The sequence below is a fragment of the Eurypyga helias genome, unplaced genomic scaffold, assembly GCF_000690775.1.
Source record: "Eurypyga helias isolate BGI_N326 unplaced genomic scaffold, ASM69077v1 scaffold7019, whole genome shotgun sequence".
In the NCBI taxonomy this organism is placed as follows: Eukaryota; Metazoa; Chordata; class Aves; order Eurypygiformes; family Eurypygidae; genus Eurypyga; species Eurypyga helias.
In genome coordinates this window covers 4089-17842 of record NW_010273849.1, presented here as the reverse complement: position 1 = coordinate 17842, position 13754 = coordinate 4089, and the positions used below count along the sequence as shown (strand labels likewise).

The following is a 13754-nucleotide window of genomic DNA, read 5'->3' as shown; positions in this document are numbered from 1 at the left end:
CCCCAGCTTCCTTGTAGGCTCCTTCAGGTACTGGAAGGTGATGTAAGTCTCCCTGGAGCATTCTCTTCTACAGGCTGAGGTCACCTCCAAACCACAGGCACTTTCCCTTCTAAAGCCAACTCCACTAACCAGTTGAAGAATGTAGTAGCTCAATGACTTGTTACCAGAGGGCTTTTGCTAGCCTCTAAACCACAACCACCTTCCACATCACTGACCTGCTAACACAGCACTTGGAGAGTAAACCCCAGTTAGCTGGGTTAAATTAAACCAGTTGATTTCACTGATAGATTTGAGAGTGGTCTTATAAGCCATGCTCTACTACCAGCTCAGGGAAGATCAAGGCAGGCAACTGCAAACAGCTCATTCACCAGGCCCATCCTAATTCAGTAGAGAATCTTGCTTGGCTATTGAAGATCTGGCAAGTTATATGAAGTTGTACATGAATCCTAAAATGAAACGTCAAGTCCACTGCTAGTCACATTATTAATGAACGTCAAAAATAAAGTATATATTTCAGATGTACTTCACAGTAAGCAGAACCAGAAATCAAGTTTTTTTGCAAAGTCATTCTAGAACCTCAAAACCACAGACAAACAGCTCAGAACAACATGGTCATCATCCAACCTGTTTTTGTCTAGAGGTGAAGAAGGAAAGAAGGGTTTTTTTTCAGAGATGAGTAAATGACCAATCAACACTTAAGTAACTTGCCCATGAACACTTTGTATTCATGTGTTAAACAACGAATTAAGGTATCTTTTTGTATCTTAGGGAACATTGTGGAGTATGAGATATTTTCAGAACCTTCAGATATACACTGAGCTCTTAAATTCAGCTATTTTCCTGACAAACCCTTTTTAAAGTTGGAATTAATATTTGATTATTCAGATAAACAACTAAGCTCTTTCTGAAAGACCATCCTGCACCAAGGAACATGTATTTAAAAAACCCACTAAGATATAATACGATCTTCCTCATCATACAGGCCTTGTTTTACATCAGTATAGGAAATTATTTGCTTGACCAACAAACAGAAATATTCATGACTATCCACAGCCTCTCAAGAAGTCACAATTTAAGAACTTCTTTAATATACCATTTCTCTTAACATTTTAAAACAAATTAAAATTAATGAACTGATATGAATTTATTTTGATTCCTCCAATGTCCCCTTTTCTACCTTCAGCCAGCAAAGCCAGACTTCTGGCAGATGAACACCAGTGTTAGCTATTTCTAGTCCATAATTTTTTATAAAATTCTTATGCCAACAGATCATACTCTGTTAAAAGTGCCTCAGTGTACAATCTAGCTGTAAGTTTGCTTACGTAACACTGAACAGTTTTGAATTAGCAGTTCAATCCAGAACCACCTCTCACACACACACACTTTTTCCATATACACAGATTTTTTTGCCCAAGCTTACCATGACACTCTCACATTCAGCTGGTGATCCATAATAATTTTATTCCTTCACAGGCTGTCTCAGACTATCTGCCTCACATACTACTCAAGACTAAGGTTGGACTGGACCTTAAATCTCTTTTCCAACCTAAATGATTCTATGACCTATATTTTAAGCACTGACTTTTTTTCTCCCAACTAAACATGTTTGATTGCACATAGTATGTCAAATACTTTAAACTGCTGTGCATGAATGAAAGAGGGGGAAAAGGAATTAAACCAAAGGCTTGTAGACTTGTTTGTATCACTGCACTATAACTTCATATAGCTCTTCACTAAAACTTCATACAACTTTCAAAGGAGTCAAAAGCTTTCTGAACAATCCTTTGAAGCTGTGAAGATTCATTTACATACACAGCATTCCTGTTTTCAAACAAAAAGCTTTCAAAAGCAGCTCTTTAAATGGAAATTTGAATGACAAGACTTCAGTGCCTAAACATTAGAAGTCTGTTGTTCCAGGAGAACCATACAAATTCACTTAAAATCAAGTTCAGTGATTTAGTCCATAAACATCCCTGAGTTTGAGATATTTCAAGTCTAGTGTTACTTGCCTTTTAAACATTTATCTTTAAATTGCAGAATTAATACTTAGCATTTTTCAAATATATGCTGCTACAAGTTCATATAAATGAAAAGCTGGATTAGCCTACTCCTCCCCCACAATTCACTGCTTCCTAGATGTTAGACTGGCTTCTTTCACATATTCTCTCATAGGTATTCCCTTAGCTGTGCAGCAAGTCAGTAATATCAGATAGAAACTGTGCATTCCCTGAAGGGTATTCTCCTGTGGCACAGAGGATCAGCTGTGTCACTTAGGATGTCTATATGATTAATGGTAAACAGAATAGGACCAAAAATTGAGTTTATTAAAAAAATGAATGCCAAAACTGAATATTATTGCAAGTGTTGCCGAATGTTTGCCTTCCTCCCTGCCCACTAGTGTTTCACACAAAGGTTGACTCAACAGGAGCAAGCCAAATCTCAAACCACATTCCTGAAGACATATCCCTAAGGAAATTAAATCAGACCTATTTTGCACAAATTCCATCCTCATACAAAGCAAAACCATGAAAGTGTTAAGACGCTACACTTGGAAGAGTTACATACACTTCGGTATTTAAGTTGAAGCATGGGGGTTTTTGCTCAATTCCAACCCAGATTTATCTCTTGAAAGCTTCATTTGATAACTGTTCCCTTATTAAGTTATATACCCAGCAATCTGTATCAGTTACATTTTATGATATAGCCAAGCACTTCAGTTTTACACTGATAAATACAGAGGTGTTGTCCGTTTGTAAAATAAAGTTGAAATACATTATTTTTCCTAGATTTGACATCACTAAAATGACTGCCAGAACCAGCCCGTCACAAGATACACCTCATAGTAACTTATCTGTAGAGTTTAGTCTGTATGTTTCAGTTTTGCTTCTTTACCACCACCAGCTCCTACTCCACAGTTGCAGCTGTAAGTCCCTATTACAGAGCACACATACCTAAGGACAGTCAGAACACCCTCTGCAGAATTAGAGAATCTACCGTCCCATGGCTCCTGCAAACTACGATCACTGCATCGAAGACGGAACAGAGTACTGAAGAAGTAAGATTGATACAGACAAATATGACCATCCCTTCTAGATATGACCTCAGTCTGCTAGTGTCTAATAGATAACCATTAGGGAAAACTTTCAGTCTAGAAATACAGCACATACAAACACAACCAACGTTTTAAGAAACTGTAATTACCTCCCAAGTTTTCCTTCTCCTCATCTGAGAGCAACTGCTTTTTCTGTGAATGAAAATTTTGTAGAGCAGTTTCCAACATTTCTAGTGGAACTGCAGAGCACTCCACAGCTTTCTGAAGGAGCTGCTTACACTTCTTCATATTTCCTAAGTAGTAAACAACACAGAGTTATAAATCAAGGAAATAAACAATAGTGTAATTGTTTTGGGTTCAATGCGGTCTTTAAAATTTAAAAAGGACATGATTACAGTCATGCTGTCTTATACTCATGTTGCATCATTCTCTGAAGCCACTGTTCTTTAGGCACTTACCCCTTACCACTTTAAGGATATTGCCTGGAACTAGTTACAAGTGAATCACCTAAGTCAATTTCACATGAAGTTGAACGCCAAGTCACAAAATGTGTTTTATGAATGCACAAAAGTGCATTTGCAGTATTTGTTTATTGTTATAGGAACAGTATGGGAATACAGCACAAATTCTAAACCCCATTTTTTTTCCTGTAGTATCAACAAGGGAAGACCACCTTTATGGACTTTCCTTTAGATCTGACCATATACAAACTTTATCCACTGGCAGTGGTTTCATCTATAAACAACCAAAGTAAATGTAAAGAGAAACATCTAATAAGAGGCATTCATAATCCAGTGTAGAAAAGACAGTTTAATCTCCTTGATCTTGGTTAATTTTGGGGAGAATTTCTCATACAGGACAGCATACAAACAGCTTGCATGATACTGACAAAAAAAGAAAAACAAATCACAAAACACTCAAAATGCACCCACAAAAGCAGCTTCTTTCAAAGTAAACAACTTTAACAGAATATATTTCTCTTTCTGGGTAGAGCAAGCTGTTAAAGGGAGGAGATAAATGGGGTGATATAGATCACTGATCAAATCATCCATAGAAAGACAACTGAAAAAAAGACAAAAAAGACAGCCAAAAACCAAAGCCTGTGAGTATGTAGCACAATCCTGCTACCAAATACCAGCACCCCCTTCCCTACCCACAACAGGAAAAAAACAACATAAGCTCAGGTGAACTTTGTTGAATACTGGCCCAAAGTACTGAAGACATCGTTCTACATATAGAAGCATATACAAGCATAGCTTGTATAGTCTAGAATAGCCTGGAGAAGGAACTGGAAAAGTCCTCAGTCCACAGCATTTACGAAGCAACAGAAGACAAACCATCTCCATTGTACCAACAGTGTCCAACAGGAAACAGAAGAGTCATTTAAAATCCAATTACTAGCTACACTACCTGAATGGCAGAGTGAAAAATTTAATTGGACCTAATTCCACATTCACAACATATTTTGGTTTATTAAGAAAAAACACACAAAACCTACGGTTACTGTTTGGAAGGAGCCAGAACTACTTCTACAAGCAAGCTGAAAGTATCGAAAAGAAAACTACCACCCAAATTAGAGCATTATTTTTCAACGCAGCAAAAGCTTTACTTATACCTCCCACTAAGATCTGAGCTTAAAAACCAGAAATCACTGGTAATTTTCATCTTGTTTGAAAGTTATTTCTAAAAAAGAAAAAGCTATTAAGAACTGTGTGCATATTTTCATTAATGAATTAATTCACATGTTCTTATGAAATTTCAGTTAAAAAGAAAACCCAGTTTTTTTCTGATTTAACACAGATCAGTTTCCTCACAAATTATGTAACAGCAGAAAAACACTTAACAGCAATACCAAGCAAGTTTTGGGCTTTCTTGGGTTTTTGTGGTTGTTGGTTTTTGTTACACACCTTGTGATAGCTCAAACTGTGCAAAAGCCACGTGAACAAAAGCAAATTTCTTGCAGTTCAGTCTCGCCAGATGAAATTGGTCCCGTGCCTCCTCTGGATCTTGAAGACTGTAAAGACAAAATTCAAGTTACACAAGGTGAAGAGCCTGAGTTACAAGGATGAAGTTCCATGTGCTGGGTGATGGCTTTCAATAATTCTAGAAAAGCAAAGCAGTTCATCTATAGCTAAAGTTATTCCTCATCCTTAGAACCAGTGAAATACCAGTAAGCAGAGAATATTAGCTAATAATTGAAAGATATCAACCTGAACCTTTCTGAAACCCAGAATGTGCTCAAACCTGAAGAGAAAAGATTAAAGACTCATCCTTCATCACTGCTTATGTTAATTTCCTCAAATATGTAGATACTTCCCCTCAGAACAGCCAACTGCAACCCTTCCAGGGCTGCATGCTGACACTATCCAGAGAAAAATCTCCATTATTCTAGGTGCATGCACTCCTGTACTACACAGGTTGCAAGGTAGGAGGACAAGGAGGAGAGGGCTTTAGAAACAGTGTGGAAAAATGTATCATATTAATCAAGTCAGAACAAAAATTATACACATTACTAGTTATATCCTGCAGCAATATGGTCACAAAGCTTCAAATCCATAACATTAAAGCAATACTAACTCCAGAATTCTGCTAGAATTTATGAGCTTTTCTACACTGAAGAGCTTCTGCAACGGCACCCAGATGCTCAGATTCCCCTAGCAGAGATGTAGGCCACTGAAGGAAGTTGTTCCTGTTCGTACATCTATAATACCATGCCTATAGAAAACTCAGAAACAAGAGCATTTATTCAAAAGCTACTTCTATCAAGGGTTCTATAGGAATATCAACTCCTTACAAGACATAGGTAATTCATTCAATCTTCCCCATATTCCTAAACAACAGCCTTAGTTACATTTGGTAGCACAAGGCACATTTAAGTCAATTTTCTGCAGACACACTGGAACTAGCAATGGCAAACACTGTATGCCTCAAATTTAGAGACTGCACCACAGAGCACAGACAAAATACTTCACATTTAATAGTTTTACTTTCACTGAATTTCAATCCTAGTTTTACATTCAGCCAGATTGCCAAGTAGGAAAATAGAGATGCTTGTACACAACACACCAACACTTAATATTCTAGAGGCTCTATAGCTTAAGTAAACTTGTCAAGATAGAAAAGGACCAAATCTATACCTCTATGAAATAAATTAAATATTACGTTTCAATGGACTCCCTCCCCCTTTTAAATATTTAAAGAGTTCTTTTAACACTAATTAGCAAAATCCACTACCAAGAGAAAGGGATTTCTTCCAAAATTCCACCCTGGTTCAATGGATAGGCAGGGGTAGTACTCAGAAGTGGGGATCATAAAAATTTATGACAGTGGTTTAAAAAAAACATAACTACAGAAAAATACAACACAGAAAACTGAAGAGAACATTTCCAGTGAAATTCTGTGGAATTAAGAAGGAGACAAGTCTATCAAAGTTCAGGCATGTTGCTGGACTCCAGTAAGCTTAATAAACTCAGCTCTGATCAAAGCAATAGGACAGGCACAAAATAACCCACTGCAGGCAAAGTCAGAGTAACAGAAATTAAACTGAATTAATTACATAAAATTGCATGTGCTTTTTGAAAAGTACAGTTCCTGTAGAAAGCATCAGCGTCTTGGATGGCAATATGCAGAACAAGACCTGAATTTGGCAAAAGGCATCACATACCACACACTTGGTGGCACTGTGCTGCAGCCAGCAGTGTTACATGAAAGGAGGCCTAGCACGGTTAGTGACACAGACAGTCACAGATGCAGCTGACCATTCACCTTTTCCCATTTCAGAGTACCCTCAAGGGTTCTTCAAACCACCTCAGTATCATAATACAGGTCAAAAGGTTTTGGTATAGTCAGACTGTAGCTAGAGAAGATGCCAGGACAATACAGGTCCAGTGCCAAGAATGGAATAACACAGCTTTGATCAGATGAAAACAGCATTGATGCCAATAGACACTGATATCTCAAGCTGCTGTCACTGCTTCTGAAGTCTGTGATGCTTTGACTTGCTCTTCCTGTTACGTGGAACATCTGGGAGAACAGCACACAAAACCTACTGAAAAGCACCTTTCTTCCCCCACCAAAGGCAGCATCAGAGCACCTATATATCATTTATTTGGCAAATTGAAACAGCTAAAAAAAAAAAAGCACCCTAGGAATTCTTAAGATGAATTTTCATTAACAGAAGCTAAAACTGAGCAGAGCATAGACAGACAGCCCGAGACAAAGTGAGTATGAAACAGAGGGACAGCCCAGACAGAGAAAGTTACAAGCAATTAGCGAATGTGCCAAAACACAAAAACCAAACAAGGACTCATTGATTAACTTAACATTGATCTCTAAAGCCTAAAGAAAAGCAATATTGAAATTTCTTTTGACTGATCAGATCTAAAAAACAGCAACATTCTGGTGTGGTTAATGTTTAAGAACTAGCTAATCTCTGAAAGTAATTTTCCAATTACATCCATTTAGATTGGTTATCAGGAAGAAGTTCTTCATGGAGAGCGTGGTGAGGCACTGGAACAGGTTGCCCAGAGAAGCTGTGGATGCCCCATCCCTGAAAGTGTTCAAGGCCAGGCTGGATGTGGCTTTGAGCAACCTGGTCTAGTGCAAGGTGTCCCTGCCCATGGCAGGGGGGTTGGAACTAGATGGTTTTTAAGGTCCCTTCCAACCCCAACCATCCTGTGATTCTATGAAATGTGGGACCATCACTTGGAGAGATACTGACAGTAGAGCTCTGCTGGAATTGACTATGTCAGATTTTACTAAGCGCATTTTTTAAGCAGGGTTTAGGAGTGGGTTGTTCATCTTTTCAAATATTTCCTGACTTGCTAATTAAAAAGTATTTTTTAAAAAATTGAAAATTTTCAATTTGCCAATTAAAAATATGAAGCAGAAGAGCAGTTCTGAACTACCCAGTGAGCTGGGTAGATTCTACAGCAGTGGCGGCTACCAAAGAAGCTATTTTAGTATAGCCATGGAACGGGCCATTTAATAGTGAAACAAGATACACTGCTCCCCCGAGAAGGTCCCCAAAGGCTGCAGCAGTGAAGCAACTAACACATTTCAGTAGCACACTGCAACTAAAACTGTTAATATTCATTCATTACAGTATCAATAGGCTATGGACAGTGCCTTCAGGTTTGCTTTCTGCCATACGACACAGAAAATACTAAACACCATTCTAGTGTCCATTTAAAAAGTATCCACCTTTAAAATCATGTTTTAAAGACCAAGTGGAAATAGATCCAAGAGTTCTGAAGTAATTACGGAGGTAGGAAGCAATCTTTCCCAACTTAAACTCCTACTGTACGTATGAGACACAGATATGACTTGATAATAGCATCCAATTATGTTCTGAGGAAAAGCTAATAACCTTTGAACGCCATCTCTCAGTAAACACTGATGCAGAAATATGTATTGCAAACAGCAGTACAAAGAAGTAGACCATATCACACTGCAAGATCAAGCCACCTGTCAAAGCCACATGGAAGGACATACAAGAAACAGAACAAGACTAGCTATATTCACTGGAAGACCACCTCTAATTGATAAGGATAGCCGCAGTGTTAAAATGCAGCTCTTCATCCAAATATTTGCTGCCATAGAATTTCTAGTGACATAAGAACTCCTTACAAAAAAATAAAAAGATAAATCAAATTATAACCCTGTCCCAAATTATGTCTGAAGATGCCTGAACCACCACACTGTTCAAAATTGAATAAAGCAATAAATGGCCACAATCGAAACTAATCGCACAAGTATGAAATTACAGAATGACATTGAGACATTCTTCCTACCCTCAGACAGCTATTTAATGTAGCTGGGATGAGTCTTTCCTACTAAGGGAGAAAGCAGACCAGGCAAGGATAGACTGCTATGGTTTGACTGGATAATAGCAAATTGTCTACCTCACGGCTAAATGAGTTTCAGAAGTCTACAGGGAAATTAATCCTAATTTACAACATACACAGTTTAATACACAGATTACAGGTACACAAAGTTATATCAGATTTTACTCATGCTGGTTTTGGGAGCTCAAGGGGAAAGAAAAAAAAAAGGTCTCATGCTATTTTTCCATACACTTTACACATAGAACCCAGAAAAAAGTGTTAATATCTTTCAATCAAATAGCAAGGAGAACTGCAAGGAGTCAATATGAAAGCATCACCACTCAAAATAATTTGTTGCAGAAACCACTAAGGAAAACAAACTATTTTTAACATAATCCATTTCAGAATTCTGAATTTTGGAGTTCTTACATTGAAAACTTATACTTACGCTTTCAACTCTGCAAATCTCACAAGGATGCGAGCATAGCTCTCGTCTTCGCTATGCTTTTCTGCAGGTAACGCAGTCACGGCTTGACTGTAACGACCAATGAGTTTATTCAGTAGGCCAACATCCATCTGAGGAACACCCTTTTTCTCTAGCCTAAGCAAAAAACACAGCCAATCTTCTGGATTATTTGTTGTCATCATTATTTGATTAACAGTTCCAGAGTTATCTGACAGAAAAACAACAAAAGGAGATTGATTAAAACTGCAGCAAACATGAACAAGAGAAATCACTTTATAAGCTTTCATGTACGACAACTAGTGATTTAAAAAAAAAAAAACACACCCAAGATGAGAGCAACAGAGTTAAAGAAACAAGAGATTAAACGTACTTTGTGGTCATTACTACTGAAGATATGCTAAACCTTAAATCCTTTTAGTTAATGGCTCTTTCACTCAGTCTAGGTCAAGATCAGTTGCATTAAGGGACAACAGAGCAACGAACACACATACCTGTTGTATCAGCTGAGATTTTAGTAAAATTAAATTCATCTGTGATATTGTCTTCATTTCTGTATTTGTTTTTCAAGTCTCTAACCCTATTCATGATTGAAGCAATTTGTGGCAATCCTCTTTCATTTAGGTCCTCCTCCTCCATCTGCAGACACAAGGTGAAAGAGCAGCCAAGTTACCCAAGAACCCTACTGTAGCTCCCCTTAACTGGAATTACCAGAGGAAAGCCTCTCACATTTTGCAGACTAATTGAGAGACAGCCACATTATGTAACATGAATACTCTATTAAGCCTTTGTCGATGCAGTTATACAAGGAAACTTCTTAAAAGAAACCAACGTAGATGAGCAAAGGGAATCGATACTTAGATCTTGATCTCCCCAAGTACCAGCCCGTGCTTCACAGCAGCCCTTCCCAATAGGGTACAGCCAGCGTTTTATTAGAATGGGGGGGGTGGAATATGTTGCCCGAATAGCTATGAGGCTGCTGTATTAAATCACATCCTGAATCCATCTATTGGGACAGCTAAGAGGCAGTCCTTCTAGCCATACAGTCCTGCCACTTCTCTTCAAAGAAACAGCAACACAACAAGCATTTGGCAGAATTTATGCTGACCTGGCTGAGGGACAAATGCCAACAGAAAACTACATAAAGGAGAGGGAGAACTTTCATCTTTTTGCTTGATGTTCTTCCTGCTTTCTCAACTATGTCATCATACAGACAAGAGAAAGGAAAGGAAGGAAGGAAGAAGAGACTTTGATTTGAGGACACCTCTAAGGCTGGATTAAACTACCTTAGACATGTCACCCCACACATACACTTCCCTTAAACATTTTTTATATGCAAAGAAAACTTGACTGGCTGATGTAGTTGCCAAGCCACTCTCCATGGTATCTGAAGAGTCAGTCAGGTAAAGTCCCTGGGGACTGGAAAATGGGAAACATTGCACCTATTTTTAAAAAGGGTAGAAAGGAAGCCACTGGGAACTACCTCAGCCTCACCTGTGTGCCTGGGAAGATCACGGAGCAGATCCTCCTAGAAGCTATGCTGAGGCCCATGGAGGGCAGGGAGATGATTTGGGACAGCCAGCATGGCTTCACCAAGGGCAAGGCCTGCCTCACCAACCCAGTGGCCTTCTGTGATGGAGTGACCACATCAGTACACAAGGGAAGAGCCACAGATGTCACCTATCTGGACTTCTGTAAGGCCTCTGACACAGTCCCTCACAATACCCTTTTCTCTAAACTGGCAAAATACGGATTTGATGGGTGGACTGTTTGGTGGATGAGGTGGATGGTCACATCCACAGGGTAGAGGTCAAGGGCTCAATGTCCAGATGGAGATCTGTGACAAGTGGTGTCCCTCAGGGCTCCTTACTGGGACCAGCACTGTTTAACATCTTCATCAGTGACACAGACAGCGAGATGGAGTGCACCCTCAGCAAGTTTGCCAATGACACCAAGCTGAGTGGTGTGGTTGACACACCTGAGGGAAGGGATGCCATCCAGAGGGACCTGGACAAGCTTGAGAGGTGGGCCCATATGAACCTCATGAAGTTCAACAAAGCCAAGTGCAAGGTCCTGCTCATGGGTGGGGGCAACCCCCAATATCAATACAAGCTGGGGGATGAAGGCACTGGGAGCAGCCCTGAGGAGGAGGACTTGCAGGTACTGGTGGACAAAAAAGCTGGACATGAGCCAGCAGTGTGCTCTGGCAGCCCAGAAAGCCAACCATATCTTGGGCTGCATCAGAAGTGTGGCCAGCAGGTCACGGGAGGGGATTCTGCCCCTGTACTCTGCTCTGGTGAGACCCCACCTGGAGTGCTGTGTCCAGCTCTGGAGCCCTCCGTACAAGGAAGACATGGACCTGCTGTAGCAGGTCCAGAGGAGGGCCACAAAGATGATCAGAGGGCTGGAGCACATGTCTTGTGAAGAAAGGCTGAGAGAGTTGGGCTGGTTCGGCCTGGAGAAGAGAAGGCTGCAGGGAGACCTTATTGCAGCCTTTTGGTACTTAAAGGGGGCCTGTAAGAATGATGGGGCCAAACTTTTTAATAGGGCCTGTAGCGACAGGACGAAGGGTAATGGTTTTAAAAAGATGGGAGATTTAGACTAGATATTAGGATGAAGTTTTTTTTGTTAAAGAAAAAAAAAACAAAACCACAAACCACCAAAATAATGAGGGTGGTGAAACACAGGAACAGGTTGCCCAGAGAGGTGGTAGAAGCCCCATCCTTAGAAACATTCAGGGTCAGGCTGGACGAGTCTCTAAGCAATCTGACCAATCTAGTTGAAGGTGTCCCTGCTCACTGCAGGGGAGTTGGACTAGATGGCCTTTAAATGTCCCTTCCAACCCCAGACATTCTATGACACTATAAACAAAGATTTAACAATATTAATCTTTCCCATCACAGTATAACTTACAGTAGAAATAACTTTCAAGACATGAGATACTTACAACCCATCTTTTAACATTACTTCCTCTCTGTAATGGGCATATTTTTTATCAAACATAATGAATATTTAGTTGGACAGTAAGATGTGCTCTGAAAAATATCAGTTTATTCTTGTTATACTTCAATTTTAACATTGTCCTTCTCTAAAGCAGTGCTTAATCGAGATGTGGTGCACTTATTATACCATTGGCATTCTAAACCAAACATTTTGAAATAGTTCCTTGTCTTAGTTCTCATTAAGTTTTGCTGTTGCAATATTTTACTGCCTATCCAAAAGGATTCATTCTATGATATTACACAAACCACTGAATACAGGTGAACCTGTAAGAGATAAGTAACGAATTGCTGTATTACATGGCTTGTAATGAGTAGTATTTAACTTTTGTCTTAATTCCTGGCTGGAATGTCTGCTTTATTAAGGAATACAATCCAACACTGAAACTGAAAACTGACGGTGGTAGGGAGGGCTAGGCAGGAGACACTAATCAGAAGATGAGGAAAGTTCACACATGAACCACCAAAGGCATATCTGCACAGTTTCACAGCCCATATGCAGGCTGTGAGAACCCTAAAGCCAACCCATGTCAGCTACTATTAATTACCTCCACATAAGTGGAATAATTTGAGGCTTACAAAAGTAAATATTAAGAACATTATTAAAGAAAAAACTATGTCTAACTTTTCTACAGTCTCTCTGTTCAGGAAGGGCAAACTCTTGTGCCTATTTTCCAAAGAACAAGCCATATTACTTTTTCAAAGGATGTGATAGCATCATCGATGTGGGTGGCAGCTTACTAATAAAAAAAGCTAACACCGTTTTCTTTACTCAGAAGTATGCTATACAAAGCACACTGTATGCCTACATTTGACTAACACCTTGCAAATTCATTCCCTATAATTCAATCTGAAAACTAAATTATAAAGCTTGACTGCAACTAACATTGTGTTGGAGAAGTATGAACACAATTGGATAAAGCTGGCAAAGTCATAGATAAATAAATATCTAACTCCAAACCTCTGCTCTCAGTTAGCAGTAAAGACAGGGAATTACTTGAAAATTACTACTGCTACTACATATGAACTAAACCAAACAATGAATAAATATGGGTAAGTTTAGCAGAATTAAGGCTGTGATGAGACAGGGATGAACTGACTTAAAAGCATTCAGGAGAAATAAACAGTATCAGTAAGAAAACAAATATACAACTTCAAGTGTGCACATACACCGTGCATTTTCAGCACCATAAGAGGACCTAGGCATCTTGTCACAAGGAGAGATAATCACAATCTTGCAAGTTTAATAGACATGTAGAAGTGTGAAAAGATAATATGGGTGAAAACCAAAGTCCAGCAGAGGTAGGATTCTTTCTAAAAAACAAGCTAACTAGGTAAGAGCTCATAAATTCCTACCTAAGTATAAATCAGGGCAGAGTACACAGAGGTTTGTTAAGAGTGCATTGAAAGAGAAG

At 39.2% G+C, this 13754-nt stretch overlaps 1 protein-coding gene across 1 annotated transcript in view; it reads right to left on the bottom strand.

Moving 5' to 3' along the window:
* The window catches only part of TTK (TTK protein kinase), a 35042-nt gene that overhangs the window by 19943 nt on the left and 1345 nt on the right, over positions 1 to 13754 (bottom strand). The window contains exons 2-5 of the mRNA XM_010159616.1: positions 9835 to 9979; positions 9326 to 9551; positions 4960 to 5066; positions 3202 to 3345 (exon numbers count right to left, since the gene is read on the bottom strand). Of these exons, the coding sequence (XP_010157918.1) occupies positions 3202 to 3345; positions 4960 to 5066; positions 9326 to 9551; positions 9835 to 9979 (622 nt within the window). The remainder of the gene's footprint in view (positions 1 to 3201; positions 3346 to 4959; positions 5067 to 9325; positions 9552 to 9834; positions 9980 to 13754) is intronic.